Genomic DNA, 27,274 nt, shown 5'->3' on the forward strand with positions numbered 1-27,274 from the left:
CGCCATCTGTCAAGCATGGTGGAGGTAATGTGGTCTGGAGTTGCTTTGGTGCTGGTAAAGTCGGAGATTTGTACAAGGTAAATTTTGAATAAGGAAGGCTATCACTCCATTTTGCAATGCCATGCCATACCCTTGTGTACAATGCTTGATTGGAGTCAATTTCATCCTACAAAAGGACAATGACCCAAAGCACACCTCCAAATTATGCAAGAACTATTTAGGGAAGAAGCAGGCAGCTGGTATTCTATCTGTAATGGAGTGGCCAGCGCAGTCACCAAATCTTGACTGTAAGGTACGCAAAAAGTGCCCATCAAGCCAAACCAACTTGTGGGAGGGGCTGCTGGAAGCATGGGGTGAAATTTCTCCAGGTTACCTCAGCAAATTTACTGCTAGAAAGCCAAAGGTCAGCAATGCTGTAATTGCTGAAAAGGGAGAATTCTTTGATGAAAGCAAAGTTTGAAGGAGAAAATTATTTAAAATAAAAAAATCTTTTTTTTCGAACCTTGTCAATGTCTGGACTAGATTTTAAATTCGTTTGGCAACTCATTTGATTAATAAAAGCAAGAGTTTTCATGGAAAACACAAAATTGTCTGGGTGCCCCCAAACTTTTGAACGGTAGTGTATGCCATGAACTCCCAATAATGTATTTAGATTATAGCACATGGCTGGTTTCAGTGTGTATTTGTTGTGTACCTATGACAGCCTAAAATGGTCTAAAGAGCAAAACTGACAGATGGATAGGATTTTATGAAACAGTCAGGCTGCAATCACACATCTGTGTATTTTCACATCTGTATTCAACGCTTGAGTTCCACATTTTACTCTATGCATTGCAAAAGGTGACGTTTGAAGTGAATTTTTTTTAATGCAGCGTGTGGATAAGATTTATTTAAATGTTACTTTGCGGATTTTGAACTTTCCCTTTGAGAGGTTTAAATGCAACCGGTCCGCAGCGAGTTGGAGCGAACCAAACATACACAACATCTTTTAATTTAAGAATTTAGGGCAGCTACAATCTTATCCGGGAACTCTCAAGGCTTTATGAATATTAAATCAATAAGCATTTTATTGGTCTTAAAAGATCTGAGCATCAGCGGCACGTCTGTAATGTAGTTTCCACGTAAACCTAGTTCATACACAACACAGTGAAACCACTTAGTGTCAAATGATTTAAAACGTAATTTATTCATATTCAAACAGCCCTACTGGAAGAGAAACATGGAAAATATATGTATATATGCTGATACATATATATACACACACACACATTATTTATAAAGAGATACATATTTACAAATATCATTACAATGGCAATTCCTTCTCTATCTTTGGTTTTACATTGTAATAAGGAAAGTATTCGCTCCTTGATTAACGTCACAATAAAGACCCAATTATTCATTTTATGGCTCTTTTAAATAATGAAGCAGAAGGACGTTGTAATGGAGGCCATTTTTTTACTATTCTGGGAAAAAGATACCCATACAGTCTAGAATTACAGGGAGCACCCCAATCTATTCAACAAAAAGAAAAAAAAAATCATAAAAAGTTTTCTTGAATAAAAATGCTGTGTTGCTTTAAAATAGCCAAGGCAACTCTGGTTACAACTAAACCACAAAAAAAGTATTAATAATAAAAAAACAGGAACTTGTCATCTATTTGTGCATTTTTTTTCCACATTGTACTCTATGAAACATTCTCTTAAATATCCAATTGTTACAAACATTGGATAGAATAATAAAAGCCAACACATGGGAAGAAAAAAATAAAAATAAAAATGAACAGCATTTATTATAAGGTTCATATATCACATTAAAAAAAGTAAACATCGGGATGCGGGGAGGGGAATTAACTTCTCTCTTGCTGATTACATTTCTTAAGAATCAGAACACAGTACGTTTGTAGGAAAATATAGCATCTCATCTCTGGACTCTCGGGAAAAGGGGAGGGGAGAGAGCAATGATTCGGGAGACCGTCATCGGTATAGAATGACTGAGGAGGATCCACAAATATCAATATTGTCCAGTTTTTGTTTTTTTACACTAGATTGAATTCCCTCAGGTTCAGCTGTAAGATAGTGTCTTTAACAGCGGCGAAGACAAAGCGAATGTTCTCGGTGTCTGTGGCGCAGGTAAAATGAGAGTAGATGACCTTCTCTTTGTCAGGGTTCTGGTCTTGATAGAGCTTCAGAATAAATTCCCGTGCCGATTTGGCATCTTGCTTGGGACCTAAAGCCAAAGACAAAACATTGTGTCAGTATTTGAGTGAAAGATCAAGAATTCGTAAAAGAGACATGTATACAAAAAATGACGGTCTCTTTTAACAAAAAAAAAAACACACCGCCAATAAGGCGATCTCAGTAGATGCATCTTGACTGCACGGCTATCTATGCAACAAGAATACTTCTGAAGGCTGAATTCATACGTGCAACAATCAACTACATTGTTAAACTTTTAAGAATAGTCAGGAACGGTCAACACATGGCAGGAAAACTATAAAAGGAAAGCCAAATGCTTTTTTCTTTTTATATACATATTTGTGGAGGATAGCAGTTAGGAAAGAATGTAAATTTGCATTCACATTTTAATTAGTAGATCTTGGTTTATTAATGGAAAGTTTATATGTTACATGCACATAGCTGGCCAGAACCCTAAAAAAGCAAATAGGTCAAACAGCAGAAGCTGAATATTGTGACAAAGCAGGAATTTGTCAGACTTAGCCTGATGCAGCTATATTGAGATGCACAGTGGCTTGCAAAAGTATTTTGCCCTTTCCCCCACCCCCTTCGCATTTTCTGTGTTTTGCTGTCTCACAACCTGGAATTTCACTGTTTTTTGAGAGTTTGCAACAGTTCCGGTAAAGAACATGCCAACAACTGTGAACATTTCTTTTTCTTCTTATTGTGAAGCATTCTTATTGTGAGGCAAACAAATAGGACGCAATAACTGAAAACTTCAGGGTGCATAACTTTCACCCCCTAAATTCAGTACTTTGTAGAGCTCCTTTTGAGGCAATTACAGCTTCAAGTAGCTTTGGATAAGTCTCTATGAGCTTTACCCATCTTGCCACTGTGATTTTTGTCCATTCCTCAATGTAAAACTGCTCCAGCTCCTTCAAGTTAGATGATTTCTCCTCTGCTGATCAGTAATCTTGAATTTTGACCCCAGATTCTAAATTGAATTAAGGTCTGGGCTTTGACTAGGCCACTCTAAAACATTTACACGTTTCCCCTTAAGACACTCAGTTGTTGCTTCAGCAATATGCTTTGGGTCATTGTCTTGTTGGAAGGTGAATCTCCGACCTAGTCTCAAAGAACCGACAAACAGGTTTTTCTCAAGAATATCCCTGTATTTCGCACCATCCATCTTCCCCTTGACTCGCACCATTTTCCCGGTCACTGCTGGCGAAAAACATCCCCACAGCATGATAGTGCCACCACCATGTTTCACTGTGGGGATGGTGCTGTGGGGTTGGCGCCAGTTATAGCGTTTACCTTGGTGGCCAAAAAGTTGGTGTTGCAGTCTCTGTGACCTTTCAGAAAAGGTGTATATATACTGATAGACCATGTGACACTTTGATGGCACACAGGTAGACTGCCTTTCATCAAGCACGTAACTTATGAAGGTAATTGCTTGCACCAGAAGTTTTTAGGAGCTTCATAGGGAAAAACAGGTGAATATATAAGCACATGCCAATTTTTAGTTATTTGATCCCATAAATTCAATCTCTGCCTATATTTTCTCACTTCACCAACTTTGATTTGTGTGTGATGCATTAGCACTAAATAATCTGATTACAAAAATATTTAAAAAGGATATTTTAGCCAGGGTGTGTAGCCAGTGGCTGTCACTTGTGTGTGTATTCTGGCCCTCAATACATATTAACTTTTAATAAAACCTGAGCTATAATGGAGACCTAAATTCTGTAATTTCTGTTCATTCATCTTCAATATGGAGATTGCAGTAGGAAAATCACAGTCTTCAGGTTTAACTAGCTGGGGGCTAAACGGTAGTACCAAGATGCTTCTTGGCGCTCACCGCCATATTATTCAGGTTTTCGTCATACAGTGATAATATTTAGAATATCTTTATGGATGAACAAATGTTTGCAAATATGATCAAAAAAATAAAAGCTAAATTTGACAGTTGGCCTGGAGGTGCTCAGGTATAATACAACTCCAGAAAACCTCCAGACCTTTTAATGGCTTCAATTTGACCTCTACAAAAAGACCCCAATGCACCGTATATATCTGCCATATACACTGTGATATACAGTTTTCACAATGGGATCATGTGGGATGTTTCTTTTCTACTTAATACCATAGTATGAAATAGTGTTTGGGTGGAGCGAGGAGAATAAGACCAACGCAGGCCACTAGAATAGTCGTTTGGCCTCCTTTGGGTAAAATTAAATCCTTCCCACTCAGTGGACTGCGCCTTATCTTCACGCACACGTGATGTATTTCTATCCTATATAAGTTATATGAAGCTCACGTCTCCTCACCTAGAACTCAAAATTCTTCCTCATCAATTCTCCACTAGAGACATTTTGTCTCATGTCTCTTTCTAGCAAAAACGAATATCTAGTAGCAGCCAGTGTTGCTTACCAGTAAATTCAGGAAAGTAGTCAATTAAATGCGAGAAAAGAATTTTCTCCTCTAAAAGATCCTTCTTGTTTAGAAATAGAATGACGGAAGAATTCTGGAACCAAGGGTAGGTTATGATGGTCTTGAATAGAGCTTTGCTTTCTTCCATTCGGTTCTAAAAGAAAAAAATAAATAAACTGAAACATTTATTCAAGACCCTTGTAGGCATCACAATATACCCCTGTTTATTCACCCAAGTCAGTGTTTCCAACCACAGTTTTGTGGGCCTAGTGTCCCAGGAACATGTTAAGGCCAACAGTGACAATGACGTTTCATCACAAAGTATGAATGATACATGGATATCCACCTCTCTCCGAAAACCCTCAGTGATGGTCAACATTTACAAGACCAAACCACAACATAATGCTGATAGAAAAATTATGGAAAGCTTTGCACACCCTACATCCATGTATCTTTGAGACAGAAAAAGTAGTCTTTGATTTTAAACGTTGAAGAAATGAGCATATCCTGACATTTAGAATATTTGTGATAACCTAAAATGTTTCAGCGATGTCATCTTCTCTATTGTCTCACATAAGCCAACCCACATTTCATTATACATGAGGCTGTACCGAATTACAAAGACTGCTCCATAGGAAAGGCTTTCATAATCCTGTTCAGCCTGGTCAACACCACACCAAGCACATTTACACACTAGAGGGCATACATTATTACATCACCAATCCGTCCCCAACTAGAAGCCAACAAATAGATATTTTATTCATTCACTTACCTCATTATCACATTCTGCAAGAACCTGATCATATTCACTCAACGCCACCAAGAAAATTATGGAGGTGACATTTTCAAAACAGTGAATCCACTTTCTTCTTTCTGATCTCTGGCCACCAACATCTACCATCCTGTAAGACAAGACAAACCCCATCAGTATACAGAATGAATGAGTGAATGGTTATAGGAGAGTAAAAGGTTCAATTCTGTATAAAGATTTTTGGTCATGAAGTACAAATCCGCAGTAACCAAATCCATATTTGTAGCCATAACAAGTCGTCTGAAGAATGAAGCAAGCAATTCTACCATGACCGTGGACATTACATATTCATCAAAATTGATGCCTTATTTAAAAAGGCACCTGCCAGCTGTATGCTCTATAATAACAATCCTAGGGCACACCTTACACTGTGGTGTTCCTCCATTATTTCTCCTGAAAATGTTGGGTTAAATGGTTTGACAAACTGTCAAGAGGCATCTTTAAAGGGACTGTCAGCACAGAATGACTGTTCAAACCATGTACAGGTGCTCAGTGCACCATGGCATCGCTAAACTTAAGTGCACCTTCCCACCTGCTTGTTTTCAATCTCTCTCGGTCTTTCTTGATCTCTCTGAAGCCAGAACGGTAAATCACAGCAAGCGAATGGGGGGATGGAGGAAAAACAAACATGGGAAGGTGCACTTAATTGCTTGGCCACGCCATGGTGCACCGAGCTCCTGTACTTTGTCAGCACAGAACAACTGTTCAAACAGAGTCCTGTTAAGTGCACCTTACTTGTTCTGCTGCTATTTCCATCTCCCATTTTTGATTGTCAGCTCTTGCTTTATAGAGCCAGAGAAGAGCGGAAATAGATGGAAAACAAGTACATGGGAAGGTGCACTTACATTGCCATCCTGTGCTGACCCAATTGGCGGTTGACTGTCCCTACAGAATGACTGTTCAAGTACAGGTGCTCGGTGCATCATGGCGAGGCCAGTCATTTACACCTTCCCACCGGCTTGACGTCCATTCGCTCTATAAAGCCAGAGATGTCAATCATAGAAGGGGTAGAGATCCAGGGAAACCAAGTAGGTAGGAAGGAGCTCTTAATTGTTTGGGCACACCACAGTCCACAAAGCACCCGAACTTTGATTGAATAGTCATCCTGCACTGACAGACTACTTTTAAAGGGACTGTCCGCACAGAATGACTGTTCTAACCAAGTATATGCACTCTGTATTAATGGCGGCACACACACGCACAAAACTAAATCTTTACACAACAAAAGAGCTTTATTTTTGAGGGAAAAAAGAACTATTAAATTCCAGATCTATATTTAAAAGGGGCTCTTTCATACTTTTAAAGGACTAAAATAGCAAAATGTTTGTAAAAACATGCAAAATTGCAATTTACCTGTTAAAATTTCTCTCCGTTCCAAAGAATGGAGAGGATTTTTAATTCTATAGTTTATGGCTTCTTGTCTTCGTTACCAACCACCTCTGCGGTCTACCATTCGGATTGTCCAGTCTAAGTTGTCGTAATCTAATACTTGGTTTTCTTTGTGCCAGAAATTTGAGCCAAAATATTGGTACACAATGTGGCATGGCAATTCACACCCCGTGTCTGCTATGCCACAGTGCCTGCGGCAAAGCCTTGTCCTCATGTTGGACAAGGCACGGAAAGTGTCTAAAGCAGATTAAAGTCATGGTGCAAGCCAGGTGTAAAGAGTACATTCAGATGGATAAATCTCCCCCAAAATTGTTCTTAGGAGTCCAGTATTAAAAAAGAAAGCAAGACATTTAAAGTTTTTCAATTAATTTACAGACAACAAAATGTATGCTTTCGACGCTAGGCAAGCAGAATGGAAAGTTCATTCGCCTCACCTGAAAATAATATTCTCTAAATCGAAAGGATACTCAATGATCCCAGTAGTAGGAACTCTGACACGAAGTACGTCTTGCTGGGTGGGAATGTAGCCAGTAACAGAAATACGATCTATGTCACCAAGGTAGCTGGTGGGAAAAAAAGAAAAATGACAACGATAAGGATGTATTTAAAGAAGTTGAAAAACAAAAATGACATTTTAAAAGCAAATGAAGGTGTTCAAGCATATGTAGTCCATAATATACTATCACCCTTTCTATACCTGTCAGTGACTTGGATTTACAAAAATAACCAGTATTTTTTTCTTCCACTGAACCACAAGGAAAGATGCATCACTGACACTAGCTGCAATTAAGTGTGCCTCAATTCCCTGAGTATACTATATTTATTTTATTTTAATACCCAAAACTAAGGGCATTTTAGATGTAGCCATATTACTTTCCTTATATTATTCCCCTATTCTAACCCTCGGTTCCCCGGTTGAAGCTTCATTTTACACTAGACTTGTGGATCATAGCAGATGCACGGTGTTAGGCTAGATATAGGAGAACACTTACTATTTTGTAGAGTCTGACAGCTGGTACTCCCTTCTCCGGTCATAGCACTCCTGGATCCCAGGATCCTCCCAGAGTTTTTTAATTGCTTCTACTTGTTTCCGTTCCAGACTATTTACTTTATCTACTTCTACTTCCCGAACCAGCAAGGCATTTTCCTAAAAGAAAAAGTAATTATTAAAAAAAGGTAAAAAAAAAATCAAAAAAAAAAATCATGGTAATGAATAGAGGTCACATAAAAAAAGGAAATGTGAAGTCATTTACATATCATCTTCATTAGCTGATTAAGTTCTTTTTAATCAATTTATAAAATGTTAAATCAAAATCAATATTTGGTGTGACCACCCTTTGCATTCAAAACAGCATCAATTCTTCCAGGTGCACTTGGACAAAAGGTTTTGAAGGAACTCAGCGAGGACGTTGTTCCAAACATCTTGGGAAAACTAACCACAAATCTGTGGATGTAGTTTTCCCACACATTCTTCTGTCTCTTCAAATAATCCCAAACAAATTTGAAGCTCAGATCTGGCCTCTGTGGGGGCAATATCATTTCCAGTACTCCTTAATCATGCTTACTCAGAGAATCTTTACAAAGAACCTCCACAATATTTCTGGTACAGCCAAACACTTCAAAATTTTGACTACACTCCCTGACAGAAGTTATGTCGCTTATCTATGTTATGTAAATAAAAGCTTAAAAGCTTATAACCCGACGTTAAATTCATCCATTTGTTGTATAAGATATGGTTTTGAAAGCTGAAACCCTCCGAAATGTGGTTTAGGTTAAGAAAATAATTTGGCAACAATGCAGAAATATTGATCATTTAATGGACACAGAATGGTCAGATTTGGCAAGACAAAAGTTTTGTTGCCTGGTCATATAATGCACCCAATCCTAGTTTACATCCTCACCTGTGCTCAGTAAATGATCGGTTAATTAGTAGGTGTGTATAAAAAGAAACCCAGCACCTCAGGCCTTCACTTGAGCTGTAACTAGAGCTCTGACAACATGCCAAAAATCCATCCTGCGACCAAAGCCTGGATTATCAAGAGGCTGAAGACCAGATCCACTGCAGAGGTGGCTGGCACCTTTAATGTGTCTCAGCGTCAAGTACAAAGAATTAAAGATTTGAAGAGACAGGAGATGTGTTTGACAAGTCCAGGTCCAGCAAACCCTGCAAGACAACTGCTCAGGAGGAACGTTTGCTGGTTAGAAAATCCAAAGCAAGCCCCTCTTCCACTGCAGCAGAGCTCCAACAGGCTTGGTGACCTCAAGTCCCTGTGTCAACTAGAACAGTTTGTAGGATTCTGTCTCGAAATGGCCTCCATGGTCGAATCAGTGCCCAGAAGCCAGCACTAAACAAAAGGCAAATAAAAAAAAAGTATGGCATTTGCAAAGTCCAGCAGCCTGCTAAACAGATGGATGCTGGAAAAGTGGTAGAAGGTGGATTTCTCTGATGAATCTTCAGTAGAATTACACCACAGCCGCCGAAAATACTGCAGGAGACCTACTGGAGCCCATATGGATCCAAAATACACCCAGAAAAGTTACATTTGGTGGTGGAAAGATCATGGTCTGGGGTTACATCCAGCATGGGGGTGTGCGAAACATTTGCAAGGTGGAAGGCAATATCAATAGTCTAAAATATCAAGAAGTATTAGCTACCTCTTATATTCCAAGTCATAAAAGGGGTCAAATTCTGCAGCAAGATGGTGCTCCATCTCATACATACATACATACATACATACATGTTTGGGGTAGGATGAAAGAGGAAGCTTGGAAGACAAAACCAAAGAATCTAGATGAACTCTGGGAGGCATGTAAGACTACATTCTTTGCTATTCCTGATGATTTCATTAATAAATTGTATGAATCATTGTTGAACCGCATGGATGCAGTCCTTCAAGCTCATGGAAGTCACACAAAATATTAAATATGACTAATAGCCCAACAACTTCATTCACCAATGTTATGCAGCAATATTTGTCTTGCCAAAATCTGACCATTCTGTGTCCATTAAATGATCAATATTTCTGCATTGATGCCAATTTATTTCTTAACCAATACCACATTTCGGAGGGTTTCAGCTTTCAAAAGAATAATTTCTACAACCAATGGATGAATTTAACGTCAGGTTATAAGCTTATATTTACATAACATGGATAAGCGACATAACTTCTGTCAGGGAGTGTAGTCAGTCAAAAACACCTTTGCCTTAGTGCATAGTTGAATTGCTTGGCTTTGTTTCCTTGTCAAAAGATACAGCTTTATGGGCTCAATTTTTCAATGAAGACCACTTTTGGCCAGACTTGTCTGAACAGGAGATGGATGTAGCTTGGTTGCTGCCATTCTGAGCTGATGGCAATACTGGACATTTTATGATTTCAAGACGATGTAAGTACGATGGGTCTTTCATCTATTGTATTACGTTTCCTTGCCCGACCACTGCATTTATGGTCATCGATGTTGTCCATTTTTTTGGTACTTATAATAATAATAATACATTTTATTTCTATAGCGCCGACATATTCCGCAGCACTTTACATTTCAGAGGGGATTTGTACAGACGATAGACATTACAGCATAACAATAATCACATAGATCATAACAAATATCAACAGGAATGAGGGCCCTGCTCGCAAGCTTACAGTCTATGAGGAAAGAGGTAGACACGAAAGGTGGGTGGTAACAGTTGCCCTGATTGTATGGACCAGCCATAATGTTAAGTGTGTAACAGTACAAACACAGAGGGCTAATGGATGCATAAAGCATGTGGGAGCATGATGCAGGGAACCTGGTTATGGTAAAACTTTTGGCTGTGCCACACAGGGATAGATTAGGTTAATGTGTTGAGCAGGGCTGTGGAGTCGGTAAGCCACAGTTGCGACTCCGACTCCTGGATTTTATCAGGCTCCGACTCCGGCTCCTTCATAAATGGCCAATTCATAACAACAAATTTACTGTTGTAAAATATTAAACATCGTGCTTATTCAGTTTCTCACCATCATATAAGTAATCAGACCACTTAGAGCAAAAACTACATTTATTAGAATACAATTAGAATATAGGAAATAACTTTTATAAACTTTTCTAAACTGTAAGTAAATATGCAATAAACACTTTTATGCAGTTAATAAGAAGAAATCTATAAATTTGTCCTCAGAAAAAGTATTGCCTCTGTCAGATCCTCCTTCATGGATGCCCTCAAATCTGATCTAATTATTTTGAGAGCAGAGAACAACCTCTCTACACTAACTTGTGTTGGTGGCAAAGCAGTAACCACTCGGGCAACATCTCTGACAATGTCAGGATACAGAGGAATCGCTTGTTGCACTGTTATTTTTGATGAACGGTCAAATTTCTCAATTTCTTTTAGTTCACATGAAAAATTCTGCTGAAATGTACTGGCTGTGTTCCTTGATGGGGATGACTCTTCTTCTATGCGGGAATGCTTTGCACGGTCCTTGTGATCCAAATATTTTTCGAAATTAAATTCTTCATCAGTTGATGATGAGGGTGAAGATGTGGCAGGACGACCAAATTCTTCTAGTTCCTCCTGACTGTTCTGCAACCCTTTCATCCTTACTGCTATTTCAAACAGAGCTTCTTTTCCTTCACTTAGCTGTTGATCATCTAGAAGAATCCGATGCATTTGGTCTACATAAACAGCTGCCAAAAGAAAGTTATTTTGTAATAGTAGCTCCTCTCTCCGTTTCATTGATGTAGCAATGCCACTTGCAATTAACCCTCCTCTTTGGGACAGGCGAAACATCAGGTTCTTCCACTCCTTTAAGAAAATACCTGGAGTTAAGTCCTCTGCTTGTAATTTTTTAGTCACTGTAAATGGGTGCTCTAGCAATTTTTCCAGCTCAGTCACCTGATTCCACTGACTTTCATTTAGCGTCAGTTGAGGGTTAGCCATGTCTACAAGAAAGGTTTTCAGTTCAACCAAGCTCTGAATCATTAAGTAAGTACTGCCCCATCGTGTGGCTTGATCAATAATTGCCCCTTTTCCAGCACGTCTCTTCAAAATTGAGTCAACTTTAGGGGTTCTGGCAACAGTAGCCAATTTTCTCACCTTGCCAATCAGTGCAGCAGCATGTCCTTCTTGCAGACTGTCTCTTATAGCCAGCTGTAGCGTATGCACAACACAGCGCATGTGATGAATGAAAGAACATATTGACACAGTTTCAACAAGATCATCTAAACTATCATGTTGCTGTTCATCTGAAGCAACTTCAGTTTGCTCCTCAGTTACAATACTGTGTTCCTCTATTTCAAACATTTCTGTGTCTGTGGACCCAGAATGTTCTTCTAGCTGCTGGTCACCATCATTACTCTCATTCATTAGCTTAATAGTACTTATCATATTTGAAGCATTGTCAGTTACGACAGAAAGAACTTGCTCTTTTTTAAGTTCATAGTCTTGCAGAACCTTTTCCACCAAGACCTGGAGAAACTCACTGGTGTGATGAGCTTTGGTGTCTTTTACTGCCAATGTCTTGGTAACTATTTCATTTTTGTCACAAACAAATCGGACATTGATGGCAAAATAGTTCACTCTGTGACGTGTGCAGGCATCCATTTTAAGAAACAGAAAGCGTCCCTTGAGAGTTTTTTTAAGTTCTTCCTTTTGTTTAAAAGCTTCTTCTATTACTAATTTTCTAATACTCTCTCTCCAGAGAAACACCAAGCTTGCGGGCCATTTCCCCATTCAGACACATAAAAGCTGGTCGTGAAAATAATGAAATAGGCACACTATCCTTTACAACAAGCTCTATGGTCTGTTTTTTAAATGTATCTACTGTCATTGTCACAGTAACTTTGTCACTGACAAAATATCTTGCAACTGATGGCTGCAAAGTTCTCTGCTCCTTTGTTTGGCTGGAAGAGCTGGGCACTGGTTCATTGGTTTGGATGCAGTCTTTCTCATCCACTGCTTTCAGTACTTCTGGATGAAAGCGCTGTAAATGTCTCTTTAGATTAGAAGCTCTGGTAGGAGCATTTTTATCTTTGCCTGAATATGCACTCATCTTGGCTTCACAGCATTTGTTTTCGTCTGGATCATTTGTCATACACTGACAGACATAATGTTTTCTATCTTGAGTGATGGTGAAATGTTCAAATACAGCTGATTTAATGTGATGCTTCTTTGACATTCTCAGGTTTTTAATTCTGCATTCACAATCCAAATGACAATTGTTTTTCCTAAAAACAATTGTACAAAATTATTGCCAGGTCGTACAACTGATATAGTGGTCAGTAATACTGTTATTATTCCTCATGTACTCACAGTTAACTGATGCAAAGTTTGTTGAAAGGATAATACTTCTTACAGTCTTCCTCTTCTGAGTAGCAGGCAGCTGTGAGATGCTTGGAAGACGCACACCTAGTATGATCTAGTCTAGAGGAGGAGCTTTACTACTAAGAATTTGCAACACATTTTCACTTTCAGTTTCATACATTGTAAGTAGGGGGGTTGGGGCAGCATGAGGTTAACCAAGTATAAGATTAGATAAGGGCAGTGGAGAACAGTGACACACAAGAAGTAAGAAATGTCTCTATCTCCAGCAGAACTGCTTATCACTGTTGTTCATAGTTTGATAGAACATATATATTTGAGTAACATTTATAAAATTCATATGAAAGTTCAATTATGAAATATTAATACATTTTTTTTAAAGTTGGAGTCGGAGTCGGTACATTTCTACCGACTCCGACCAAAACTAACTCCGACTCCACGACTCCGACTCCACAGCCCTGGTGTTGAGGCGGTAGGCCAGTCTGAATAAATGCGTTCTCAAGGCACGCTTAAAATTGTGGGGATTGGGGACTAATCGTATTGACCTGGGAAGTGCATTCCAAAGAATTGGCGCAGCACGTGTAAAGTCTTGGAGACGGGAGTGGGAGGTTCTAATTATTGAGGATGCTAACCTCAGGTCATCAGCAGAACGGAGGGCGCGGGTAGGGTGGTATACTGAAACAAGGGAGGAGATGTAGGGTGGTGCTGAACCATGGAGGGCTTTGTGGGTGAGGGTAATAAGTTTATACTGAATTCTGGAGTGGATGGGTCGCCAGTGTAATGACTGGCACAAGGTAGAGGCATCGGTGTAATGATTGGTGAGGAATATGATCCTGGCTGCAGCATTCAAGACAGATTGGAGGGGGGAAAGTTTGGTAAGAGGGAGACCGATTAGAAGAGAGTTACAGTAGTCCAGACGAGAATGGATAAGAGAAACAGTAAGAATTTTTGCAGAGTCAAAGGTAAGAAAAGGTCGAATTCTAGAAATGTTTTTGAGATGCAGATAACAAGAGCGAGCCAGTGATTGGATGTGGGGGGTGAATGAAAGCTCGGAGTCAAGTATGACCCTAAGACAGCGGGCATGTTGCTGGGTAGTAATAGTGGAACCACACACGGAAATGGCAGTGTCGGGTATAGGTACATTAGTAGAGGGAGGAAACACCAGGAGTTCAGTCTTTGACAGGTTCAGTTTCAGATATAGTGAGGACATGATGTTAGACACAGCGTTATTGAAGTTATGACGAATAATGGTGGTCAAGTCAAATATTGATTTGATTTAAATTTATCTTCTACTCATCCACTAAATGATAAAAATAAATTATTAATACAAGTGGAGCATTTCTGTGAAGAAAGCATGTTGAGGTCTCATTTACATAGCTAGCACTGTATAGCTCAGCAGATTTTTTGAATTCTAGACACATATCCTTATGGTGAGGGATTTACTCTAAATGCTGCCTACATTCAATTAATTATTTCCTTCCTAAAATGGCAGGAAACAAAAAGATCCTCCTAGAAATCTACAAACAGCCCCCATTATAGTATTACTTTGCATGTCTGCTTATATTACCGTTACCCTCTAGAGGGCAACCTTTTCCCACAAGTGACATGTATTTGTGATCCAAGTTTTCATCCTAAAACCACCTTTGATCAGACCCGCAGCAGTTGGAAGAAAGCTTCTAAATCACTGAACCATTCTTTCAAGAAAATCATTTGCACCCAAAAAAATCCTCAGAAACAAGTGTATAAGCTATGTCTTCTATTCCCCATGGAGGGCTAGCAGGTCAGTGTGCCCCTCCTTCTCTCATACTAGAGGTGGTAAGACTTTCTAGCTTTTTACCATATCTGCTTTAGTTGATATAAAGTATTTTAACCCATTCCTTTACATCTCATGTGGAGCCATGATCCTAATATCTGTCCACTAATTCTTCAGTGCTCGGAGGGGCCCACCCAGAGCTATGCTACCCTTAACTATATGGGCGCTCTTCGGTCTGAAGACAACAGGTCGCTTTAAGGGTATGTGCACACGCTGCGGATCCGCAGCAGTTCCGCAGACAGTGTACAGTACCATGTTATCCAATGGGATTTACAATCCGCTGTGCACATGCTGCGGTTTTTTTCACTGCGGAAAAGCTGCGGTTTCGAATCCGCAGAAAGAAATGACATGTCAATTCTTTCTGCGGATTCCGCTGCGGTTTGACACCTATTCCACTGTCCAGGTGTCAAACCGCAGGGGAAAACCGCAGGTCACTTTACCTGCGGTTTTACCTGTGGATCCACACGGAAAAATCTGCTGGTGAATCCGCAGCGTGTGCACATAGCCTTAGCCTGTGGTCTACAGAACAGCAGGATAATGCAGTGCCTGAAGCTAGGGCGCTGGGCCTCTCCTATGTGTGCACTCACGCTTTGCAGGTGGTCTCGTCAGGATCCTGGATTAGACGAGTACATGAGGTTTTTTACTTGAACCAAAACTTGTGATGTGACACGTGGGCATCAGACAATGGGGGAGGGTACCCCACATACATTGTAGGGGCTACTGTGGGGGGCCCTCAAAGTGTGGGGCCATTATACTGTTCAGGTGCTACTGTGGCAGCTAAAGTGGGGGACCTCAAAGTGTGAGAACTACAGTGGGGGTCATTATGAAGTGTGGGGGCTATTGTGGGAGGCAATCAAATTGTGGGGGCTACTGAAGGGTCTATCAAAGTGTAAGAGTCATCTTACAGTGAGAGAGTGACTATGGAAGCAATTTCACAGTTTGGGGACTACTGCGGGGGACCATTATACAGTTGAGCCAATCATACATTGTGGGGGCTACTTTGGAAGCCATTATACACTGATGACTACTGTGGGGGTTATTATACTTTGTTTTGAGAGAGCAGTGAGGGCATCATACTGTGTATAGTGGAGCTGTGGGCCCATTTTACAATGTGAAGACTGTGGGCCCACCATACTGTGTATAAAGGAGCTGTGGGTCCACCATATTGTATATAGGGGAGTTATGGGGGCATTATACTGTGTATAAGTGAGCTGTAGGGCCATTATACTGTGTATAGGGGAGTTGTGAGCCCACCATGATATGTATAGGGAAGCTGTGGGCCCATTATATTTTGTATAAAGGAGCTGTGGGTCCACAATATTGTATATAGGGGAGCTATGGGGGCATTATACTGTGTATAAGTGAGCTGTAGGGCCATTATACTGTGTATAGGGGAGTTGTGAGCCCACCATGATATGTATAGGGAAGCTGTGGGCCCATTATATTTTGTATAAAGGAGCTGTGGGTCCACAATATTGTATATAGGGGAGCTATGGGGGCATTATACTGTGTATAAGTGAGCTGTAGGGCCATTATACTGTGTATAGGGGAGTTGTGAGCCCACCATGATATGTATAGGGAAGCTGTGGGCCCATTAAATTTTGTATAAAGGAGCTGTGGGTCCACAATATTGTATATAGGGGAGCTATGGGGGCATTATACTGTGTATAAGTGAGCTGTAGGGCCATTATACTGTGTATAGGGGAGTTGTGAGCCCACCATGATGTGTATAGGGAAGCTGTGGGCCCATTATATTTTGTATAAAGGAGCTGTGGGTCCACAATATTGTATATAGGGGAGCTATGGGGGCATTATACTGTGTATAAGTGAGCTGTAGGGCCATTATACTGTGTATAGGGGAGTTGTGAGCCCACCATGATGTGTATAGGGAAGCTGTGGGCCCATTATATTTTGCATAAAGGAGCTGTGGGTCCACAATATTGTATATAGGGGAGCTATGGGGGCATTATACTGTGTATAAGTGAGCTGTAGGGCCATTATACTGTGTATAGGGGAGTTGTGAGCCCACCATGATGTGTATAGGGAAGCTGTGGGCCCATTATATTTTGTATAAAGGAGCTGTGGGTCCACAATATTGTATATAGGGGAGCTATGGGGGCATTATACTGTGTATAAGTGAGCTGTAGGGCCATTATACTGTGTATAGGGGAGTTGTACTAGGGGGCACTTAGAGGATATTATTGCTGTAGTGGAGGGACTCAGGACATTATGAAATGTTAAGAGGGCACTTAAGAAACTTTATTGTTATATGGACACTCAGGGTATTGTGACCATCAAAGGGTGACACCAGGTGCATTATTACTTTCTAGGGGCAAAATGTGGTCACTATTTTCTAGGGCACCCACACAGGGTATTAATATTTTCTCTGTGGCAATTATATCATCTAGAGGGCACAAAAGAGGCACAGTGGTGGACATTAAGAGGAGCAATATTATTATACCACACAGCAGGTGCAGTGATGGGGCAAAATACAGCAAGATGAGGAGTGTGTGCAGGTTGGGAATAGATGGCGATGGGGCTGAAAATGTGAGAAACAGGTCAGAAACAGATGGAGAAAGTGAATGACTTAATTTGAGGTACGCCACCATAGTTGTAACAAGGGCCCACTCAGAAGTTTCATGACTCCCTTCCTTGAGCTAAACCCCTAGCCATGCTTCTACTTTGCAAGATACATTAGGTAGGTTACTAAAAAATCAAAGGACAGACTTACAAGTGTAACTTCTGGATGAAACTAGTGTGTTTGTTAACTACCAACAAACGAGAACAAAACGCTTCCAAAACAATCCATTGTAACTGGAGACACATCACTAACTAAAAACCTCCAAGAGAACAAAAAATAGGTGGATAAAGTACAATGTTTATTGAATTTATAAACTATAATCAAACACTATGTATATTTTATGTATACTGCTCAAAAAAATAAAGGGAACATGTAACTCTAAGACAGTCACACTTCTGTGAAATCAACACTGATTGTGATTCCATTTCTCCTGCTGTTGTGCCAATGGAATAAACAACAGGTAGAAATGATAGGAAGGTCTCTAACATCCATGGGTCTGCTCAGTAAGAGTGTCTAGTGTTCCCTTTATTTTTTTGAGCAGTGTGTATATATCATATTCCAACAGAGCATCACAATGCACGACGACATGGAGTATAAAAGGTGTAAATACTGTATATTAAACATATGTGAACATCCTAGCATATAAAATTATCTTTGCCTTATCAAAGAAAGATATAACACAATCTTTCATAATGGAAATAGTGGCATGACGCGATACTAAAGAAGAAGGAAAATTACCGTACTGACATATCAGACAAGTAAGTGTAGCATGTAGGTTTACGTGTGTTTCACCGTTGGCTTCTCAGGGTCGCCACTAAGGCTATAATGTAACAGTGATGAACTTGTAAGATCTATTATATACATTTCCATATACGCTAGGATGTTCATATACTAATGGTTTATATATTTACACCTATTACACTCAATGTGGTCCTCCATTGTGAAACTTAATAGTTTATAAATTCAATAAATGTTGTACTGTTTAAGAGACTATATGCACCTATTTTTTGATTTTTTGGAAGTATTCAGAGTGTATTAGCATTAAAAGTATTATACATCGTTTCTTCCAAAAGTGTAGTTGCAAAGGTGCATATACCTGCACAGGCAAAATGTTGCATGATATTAGTGCCAACTACTGAGCGACCACCCTCTATCACAAAGGTTTAACTAGAATAGGTCTGTTTTGAAGAGATAAATATTTGTAGTAACCCAGAAGATATGTAGAGCTCCCTGGAGCAGTAGTAACCCAGAAGATACGTAGAGCTCCCTGGAGCAGTAGTAACCCAGAAGATATGTAGAGCTCCCTGGAGCAGTAGTAACACAGAAGATATGTAGAGCTCCCTGGAGCAGTAGTAACCCAGAAGATATATAGAGCTCCCTGGAGCAGTAGTAACACAGAAGATATGTAGAGCTCCCTGGAGCAGTAGTAAACCAGAAGATATGTATAGCTCTCCCTGGAGCAGTAGTAACCCAGAAGATATGTAGAGCTCCCTGGAGCAGTAGTAAACCAGAAGATATGTATAGCTCTCCCTGGAGCAGTAGTAACCCAGAAGATATGTAAAGCTCCGTGGAGCAGTAGTAACCCAGAAGATATGTAGAGCTCCCTGGAGCAGTAGTGACCCAGAAGATATATAGAGCTCCCTGGAGCAGTAGTAACCCAGAAGATATGTAGAGCTCCCTGGAGCTTTAGTAACCCAGAAGATATGTAGAGCTCCCTGGAGCAGTAGTGACACAGAAGATATGCAGAGCTCCATGGAGCAGTAGTAACACAGAAGATACGTAGAGCTCCTTGGAGCAGTAGTAATCCAGAAGATACGCAGAGCTCCCTGGAGCAGTAGTAACCCAGAAGATACGTAGAGCTCCCTGGAGCAGTAGTAACCCAGAAGATATGTAGAGGTCCCTGGAGCAGTAGTAACCCAGAAGATATGTAGAGCTCCATGGAGCAGTAGTAACCCATAAGATATGTAGAGCTCCATGGAGCAGTAGTGACCCATAAGATATGCAGAGCTCCATGGAGCAGTAGTAACCCAGAAGATATGTAGAGCTCCATGGAGCAGTAGTAACCCATAAGATATGTAGAGCTCCATGGAGCAGTAGTGACCCAGAAGATATGTAGAGCTCCATGGAGCAGTAGTGACCCAGAAGATATGTAGAGCTCCATGGAGCAGTAGTAACCCAGAAGATATATAGAGCTCCCTGGAGCAGTAGTAACCCAGAAGATATGTATAGCTCTCCCTGGAGCAGTAGTAACCCAGAAGATATATAGAGCTCCCTGGAGCAGTAGTAACCCAGAAGATATATAGAACTCCCTGGAGCAGTAGTAACCCAGAAGATATGTAGAGCTCCCTGGAGCAGTAGTAACCCAGAAGATATGTAGAGCTCCCTGGAGCAGTAGTAACCCCGAAGATATGTAGAGCTCCCTGGAGCAGTAGTAACCCAGAAGATATGTAGAGCTCCATGGAGCAGTAGTGACCCAGAAGATATGTAGAGCTCCATGGAGCAGTAGTAACCCAGAAGATATGTAGAGCTCCCTGGAGCAGTAGTAACCCAGAAGATATGTAGAGCTCCATGGAACAGTAGTGACCCAGAAGATATGTAGAGCTCCATGGAGCAGTAGTAACCCAGAAGATATGTAGAGCTCCATGGAGCAGTAGTAACCCAGGAGATATGTAGAGCTCCCTGGAGCAGTAGTAACCCAGAAGATATGTAGAGCTCCATGGAGCAGTAGTGACCCAGAAGATATGTAGAGCTCCCTGGAGCAGTAGTAACCCAGAAGATATGTAGAGCTCCCTGGAGCGGTAGTAACCCAGAAGATATGTAGAGCTCCATAGAGCAGTAGTAACCCAGAAGATATGTAGAGCTCCATGGAGCAGTAGTGACCCAGAAGCTATGTAGAGCTCCATGGAGCAGTAGTGACCCAGAAGATATGTAGAGCTCCATGGAGCAGTAGTAACCCAGAAGATATGTAGAGCTCCCTGGAGCAGTAGTAACCCAGAAGATATGTAGAGCTCCCTGGAGCAGTAGTAACCCAGAAGATATGTAGAGCTCCATGGAGCAGTAGTGACCCAGAAGCTATGTAGAGCTCCATGGAGCAGTAGTGACCCAGAAGATATGTAGAGGTCCCTGGAGCAGTAGTTACCCAGAAGATATGTAGAGCTCCCTGGAGCAGTAGTAACCCAGAAGATATGTAGAGCTCCCTGGAGCAGTAGTAACCCAGAAGATATGTAGAGCTCCCTGGAGCAGTAGTGACCCAGAAGATATGTAGAGCTCCCTGAAGCAGTAGTGACCCAGAAGATATCTACAGCTCCCTGGAGCAGTAGTGACCCAGAAGATATGTAAAGCTCCGTGGAGCAGTAGTAACCCAGAAGAGATGTAGAGCTCCCTGGAGCAGTAGTAACCCAGAAGATATGTAGAGCTCCCTGGAGCAGTAGTAACCCAGAAGATATGTAGAGCTCCCTGGAGCAGTAGTGACCCAGAAGATATCTACAGCTCCCTGGAGCAGTAGTGACCCAGAAGATATGTAAAGCTCCCTGGAGCAGTTTATTACTTATCATGTTACCTGTACTAACAATGCAGAACAACATTCACCACACTGACTTGTTTAAAATAAAGAAACAGATATGACCTATGAGACTGAAGAACTTGCCAAGGTTTAACTGGTTACACCACATTCTCCAGGTTAATACTGGCGGCTATAAACAACACAAAATCCTCACAATATACTGTAGAGCTGTAAGCATGTGAGAAAATACAATAGACGCATAGCACTGAGGCTCTGCTCACATTGGCATCAGTCTTGTGTTGGTAAAACAGCATGGAACGCCGGCAATAAGTATAGGAGATCCATTAGAACCGGCTCGGTCTGGACAGAATTACATTTACACATGAAAGTCATACATTTTATTCTTAATTAGTATACGGGATAAAGCCCCAAAAGCAACACATTATTCCAGGATGAGAACGCAGACATATTCAGGTTACCCTAATGATAAATGCTCAGCACAGGACGAATATTCCACAGATTGGACAGTTTTGGAAAAGCTGAATTTCTCTAGTTGTCAGGGACCAAAAACTTTATTTACAATTCAAACAATAAAGTTACAAAACTAACAAATTATTATTATTGTTAGCTGGTGCATTATTTCTATAGTGCCAACATATATACATCACGGAGAATCACACTATCACTTCAACTATACAATTCCTCCTGTACTTTTAAAATGTCAAACACCTTATTTTTATTATATTACTCACTTAGGCTTCTTTCACACATCCGGCTTTGTGTCTCCGGCGCCGAAAAGCCGTAGGGGCGGATCCGGGATGTGCCGGAGACACCGGATGCCTGTGCGGCCGGATACGGTGGCGCCCACATTTAAAAGAGCAGCGCGAGACTCAAGAGTCTCCGCGCATGCGCTCTGAGAAAAACCGGTCCGGCACTGTAAAAAAACATTGCAGCGAACGTTTTTTGCAGACGCCGGACGGCTACTTTTTGCCGTATCCGGCAAAAACCGGATGCGCCGCATACCCATCCGGCACGGTGCGGCGACAATACAACTCTATGGGACAAAACCGGATCTGGTAACTGATCCGGTTGTTCCAAATTTCGCTGCATCGTGACGGATTCAAAAAGCCGGATGTGTGAAAGCAGCCTTATAGAATCATCTTATTCCACAGCGCTTTACAGACATTATCATCACTGTCCCCAAATGGGTCCAAACAATCTAGATTCCCTATCAGTATTGGCGTGTGGGAGGAAACCCACGCAAACACGGGGAGAACATACAAGGATCCCTGCAGTGAGCACACCATAATATCAGGAATAAACGGAGCATATCTATTCATAATAACTCCTGACCTATAAACGTAACCGCTAAGAAACTTCCTCTTCTTGCTGGGCAGCGGTGGCATTATGTAATTTGCTCAGTTGGCAGGATTTGTGACTGCCATAGACTCGAGCACTTGTCAGGGGAGGTTTAGACTAGTGCACGGTTGTCTAAACAATGTGGGCTCCATTTATTTGCTGCAGGATTGTGTAAAATATAGCAAGCTATGCCGCAGTTTGCCATTCCTGCCGGAGAATCACACTTTCTACACCCCCACAAATCCCGATGACTTTGCACCCACTTGCTAAACTATGCAGCTAGGGGTTAACAAGCCAGGCTGGAGTTGAGCTTTGGATGTATATTCTGTGTAGATACACCCACTTCCCTATATTGACTCAGGATTTCCTTCCCTCTCACCTCTTATCACCTTCCCATGGTCGCAGCCACTGGGCTCAGATTTAAGAAATGTTCAATTCTTTGTTTTGAAACAATATCCATCTAAACTTATAACCATGTAAATAGACTGTGTTTTTTGTGGGGCGAGCTGTACTTTTGAACAAAACCATTAATTTTACCATAGAGTGTACTGGAAAACAGGAAAAGAAAATGTTTTTTTTCTCTTTCTTTTTACCATGTTCACTAAATGCTAAATCTGACCTGCCAATATGATTCTCCAGGTCATTACGAGTTCGTATACACCAAACATGTCTAGGTTCTTTTTTTATTTAAGTGGTAAAAAAGGCGTCATTTTCTGAGATCCGTAGCGTCTCCATTTTTCGCGATCTGGGGCTTATTTGTTGATCGCCGAACTGATCACTTGTTATTGCAATGTTGCAGCAACCAAAATACCTTTCTTGCATTTTGATTTTTTTTTCTTCTCGTTACGCCTTTTACCGATTGGATTTATTCTTTTTATATTTTCATAGATCGGGCGTTTCTGAACGCGGCTATACCAAATATGTGTATTTTTTATTATTGTTTTATTTTGAATGGGGCAAAAAGGGGAGTGATTTTTAACTTTTACATTTAAAAAAAAATTTTTATTTTTTTTTTCTTTTTTACATGCTTTAAAAGTCTCCTTAGGAGACTTGAAGCTGCGATTATTTGATGGCTTATGCTGCACATAGCAGGGCTGAAGTAAAAATGATCATCTGCTATGATTGCCGGCCACTGGGTGGTGCTCATAGCAGTTAGGAAATAAAAAATGACAGGTGTCTGCAGAAGACCCCGGATTGTTATGCTAACCCATCGGCGCCCTGCATTCATGAGACAGCAGCGCTGATGGGCGGAGCTAATGATGCACATCTGGTTTGCGCAAGTTAAATGCCGCTGTCAGAGATTAACAGTGGCATTTAATATGTTAACAGCAGTGGGTGGATCGCGATTCCACTTACGGTTGTAAGGGGCACCAGACTGCTGATCAGATCAGCTGTCATGTGCCGGAAAAGATGCGGGCTCTGGCGCCGAGCCGGAGGCGACCTATGATGTACCTATACGTCATAAAAAGGGGGTTAATCTGTCTAAAACATCTGGAAAAGCAAAGTGGTCGAGGAAAAATTCTAAAAAGACTTAAAAAAACAAAAACAAAGTGGCGCAAAGCATATAGGCAGAAATGCTAATGCTACTAAAAGGAAGCAAACCGCTCCAAAAAAGTGGAGAAAAAAAGTGATGATTTGAGGCCTGAGACTACAGATCGGTAAAGTTCCAAAAGCTATCTAAATACTAGAAGTCTAATCTTAGATTGACATATCATATATTATGACAATAGCGAATGAATACATTCATGGATTATTAGCATGCAGCGTGTGCAAATCTAACCAACGGTCATAAGTAAAAATGTGTCTTTACAAACATTACGTCTTCCTGCAAGTTGCTAATGTCAAGCTTTCATATTATCCCCCCTCCCTATAAAAAATTAAAACACTGTTCTGACATCTCAATAAGATGCTTTTTTCCTTCATATCTGTATATTTTAAAAGATTACACAGGGGTCGTCCATACACAGATAAAGAGGAAGTTTTAATAGAGGTGCTGGAAGACTTTACATTCTGGAAAAGTAGAAAGCAGTGAGTTAATGTCAGAGCTCCAGGGCACGCGGGAAAACATGGAAAGGAAAGCTACATCTCAGCACAAAGTAGCAATTTAAAACGATCATTTATGTTTATAATTTTTCAGAGGAAAAGCTGTGAATTTATTTGCAGTCCTAAGGATTTTTTTTTGGAGGGAGCTAAGAAAAATAAGGGCTTGTAGCACTTGGCAGAGCCTTCTTAGGTGCTACCAGATTATTCCGCCTAAAAACACCTTGCACACAGAAGCAGTTATTGTACTACCTTCACGTGCAGCTTGTGAATGTTATATTATATAATTAGCTCTTATTTACACTACAGAGATACAGGACAGTTGGTTTTTAGAAGATTCTATGCAGAGGGCAAGAAGGGAAAACAAGGGAGGAGTTAGAGGCAGAGCTCCTCCCGTTTCCTTCCTAAAGCCCCCGTTACACACAGCGAGATCGCTAGCAATATCGCTGTAACGTCACCGATTTTGTGGCGCAGCAGCGATATTGCTAGCCATATCGCTATGTCTGATACTTACCTCTCACCGGCTCCCCCGCTGGTTATCGCTGGTCGCGCGAGAACGTCCTGGATCATTTCTCGTCGGGCGCTATCTGCTGGGCTTCCTGTGGCGACGACGAGCGACGTGGGCAGGAGGACGTCAGGATCGCCGCGTCTGACAGGTAAGTAACGACCCCCCGACCGCTGCTATGTCGCTGGTGAGATCTGCCTGTGTGGCAGCTCACTAGTGACCACTTAGCGATGCACCAGCGATCCATATCGTTGTCGGGATCGGTGGTGCGTCGACAAGTGTAACGGTACCATTAGTTGAATCTTATCAGTAGCAGCCGCCATCTCCTATCTCAGTAATATAAAAAAAGGGTCTTCACTGAATACAGATTTACCCCAGAATTGAGAGTTGTAAAATGAAAGCTCAGTCCTGGTGGAGAAAAAAGCAGATTTCTTTGATAAGATTTACTAAACTTTCTTATTTTCCCGTGCACTGTTGATTTATGAAATTAAAAGTAAAAAAAATTCTTATGCTTTAACTAAGCAAATACCTTATGTATGTCAAATTACAGTAGGAAAAATCAAAAACACTTCTAAGCGCAATTTATATTTTTGGGATTGTAAAAAAGGGCAAGAACAAGATCAAATAAAAGGAGGATATAAGTTTATGCACGTGTTCTCTTAATTTGGATAAATTACTGAAAAAAAAACGTAAAAAAGTGTAAATGTGTCATGAAAGCTCATACACAGCTATGCCGCATCGTGCTTTACTGTATGATGGTCATTTTTATGCAGATTTTCCAACTCCAAGCTGTATAAACGTGAATGCTGATTGGATGAAGCACATCAGCTGATGTGTATTTGGGTAATGAGGGGGCTCATATATTGTGTATTATTGGTGGATATAAAGTTGGGATAAATGTATTGTCTGAAATTAATAATAGGTAAATAGTATGTCCCCCTGACCCCGCACCTTTCATGCATAAATACCTTGTTTATATCGGTTCAGATGTATGTAAACTGCCGCTGTCCGGTCCGCTGGGCGGGGCTTATTCACCTGCTCCCCCTCCCTGTCTTGCTCTACGCATTTCTTCTTGTGTAGAGCAAGACAGGGAGGGGGGGAGCAGATGAATAAGCCCCGCCCAGCGGACCGGACAGCTGCAGTTTACATACATCTGAACCGATATGAAAAAGGTATTTATGCATGAAAGGTGCGGGATCAGGGGGACGCAAAAGTACTAAGAGAATCCTTATGTGACACACAATTGAATGATATCATTATGTGATATCTCAAAAAAGGGGTGACAGATTCCCTTTAAGTATAGTAAGAGAAGATATGCGGTACTTAAAAGACAGAAGTGATATGCCACATGCACAGCTTGCTATTGTTTAAAAAAAATATTTTTGGAAAAATAAATAAAAATCCATTAAAACAAAAAAAAAAAGTTTTGATATAAACAGTCAACGGGGTCGCAAAAAATGTGTTGAGAAAATAAAACATACATTAAGTGACAAAGATTTTAGAAGAATCAAATGCGAAGTGACCATGAACGCATTATCCTCCAGTGCTGTCACATTCCAGAACTACAACCTTCCTGGAGTGCCCAGAAGTACAAGGTGTTCAGCTCTCAGAGACATTGCCAAGGTAAGGAAGGCTGATCCCAACCACCACTGTACAAGACAAATACGCTGAAACATCAAGACTTGGCCAACAAATATGGGAAGATAGATTCTTCAAGAGTCACTCATCTCATCAGTCCATAAAATCTTTGAAGGACCAGATGGATGGGCAAGCGGCTGGATCAGTAACGACAGACCTTCACTTCAACTCAGACACCAGCAAGTGGACGTAGGGTACTGTTATGGGTTGGTAATATTAAGGATGAACTAGATTGATTTTTTCAAGTTGAAGATGGAATGAGAATCAACTTTCAAACCTAAAGTAGATAAGGGAGTCTGAATCCCAACCACCACTGAACAAGACACAAATTGAAACGTCAAGACTGTGCTAAGAGATATCTAAAGACAGAAATTGACTCTTGAAGGACAGGCCATTGCTGGATGATCAGTAACAGGGCACAGACATCCACTTTGAGACAGATGCCAGAAAGGTGAAGGTGGGGTACAGCTTTGGGTTTGTATTATTAAAGATGAGCTAATCTGAACTTTTCGGGTTGGAGACGTACTCAAGACCAAACCTACTGTCAGTTTTTAAAAGATGCTTTGTTTAAGCAGTGGTACAGCAAAAAGTCTGCATCTTTCAAAAAAAACATGACTTATGCAAGACAATGCTCCATCACATGCAATAAAGTCCTCCACTACTTGGCTAGTCAGTAAGGTCTTAACGTCACGTGAAACCTGTGCCTAATCGGCACCGGCTTCCTTGTCCCCGCTTTTGGA

At 40.9% G+C, this 27,274-nt stretch overlaps 1 protein-coding gene across 1 annotated transcript in view; it reads right to left on the reverse strand.

Moving 5' to 3' along the window:
- Nucleotides 1–1,162: 1,162 nt before the first annotated feature.
- LOC141048321 (guanine nucleotide-binding protein subunit alpha-14) overlaps nt 1,163–27,274 on the reverse strand; it is a 233,328-nt gene continuing 207,216 nt past the window's right edge. The window contains exons 3-7 of the mRNA XM_073543804.1: nt 7,797–7,951; nt 7,239–7,367; nt 5,377–5,506; nt 4,605–4,758; nt 1,163–2,226 (exon numbers count right to left, since the gene is read on the reverse strand). Coding sequence (XP_073399905.1) covers nt 2,036–2,226; nt 4,605–4,758; nt 5,377–5,506; nt 7,239–7,367; nt 7,797–7,951 — 759 coding nt within the window. The 3' untranslated portion in view covers nt 1,163–2,035. The remainder of the gene's footprint in view (nt 2,227–4,604; nt 4,759–5,376; nt 5,507–7,238; nt 7,368–7,796; nt 7,952–27,274) is intronic.

The sequence above is a fragment of the Dendrobates tinctorius genome, unplaced genomic scaffold (genome assembly GCF_039654945.1).
Source record: "Dendrobates tinctorius isolate UK_male_01 unplaced genomic scaffold, ASM3965494v1 ptg000134l, whole genome shotgun sequence".
NCBI lineage: Eukaryota > Metazoa > Chordata > Amphibia > Anura > Dendrobatidae > Dendrobates > Dendrobates tinctorius.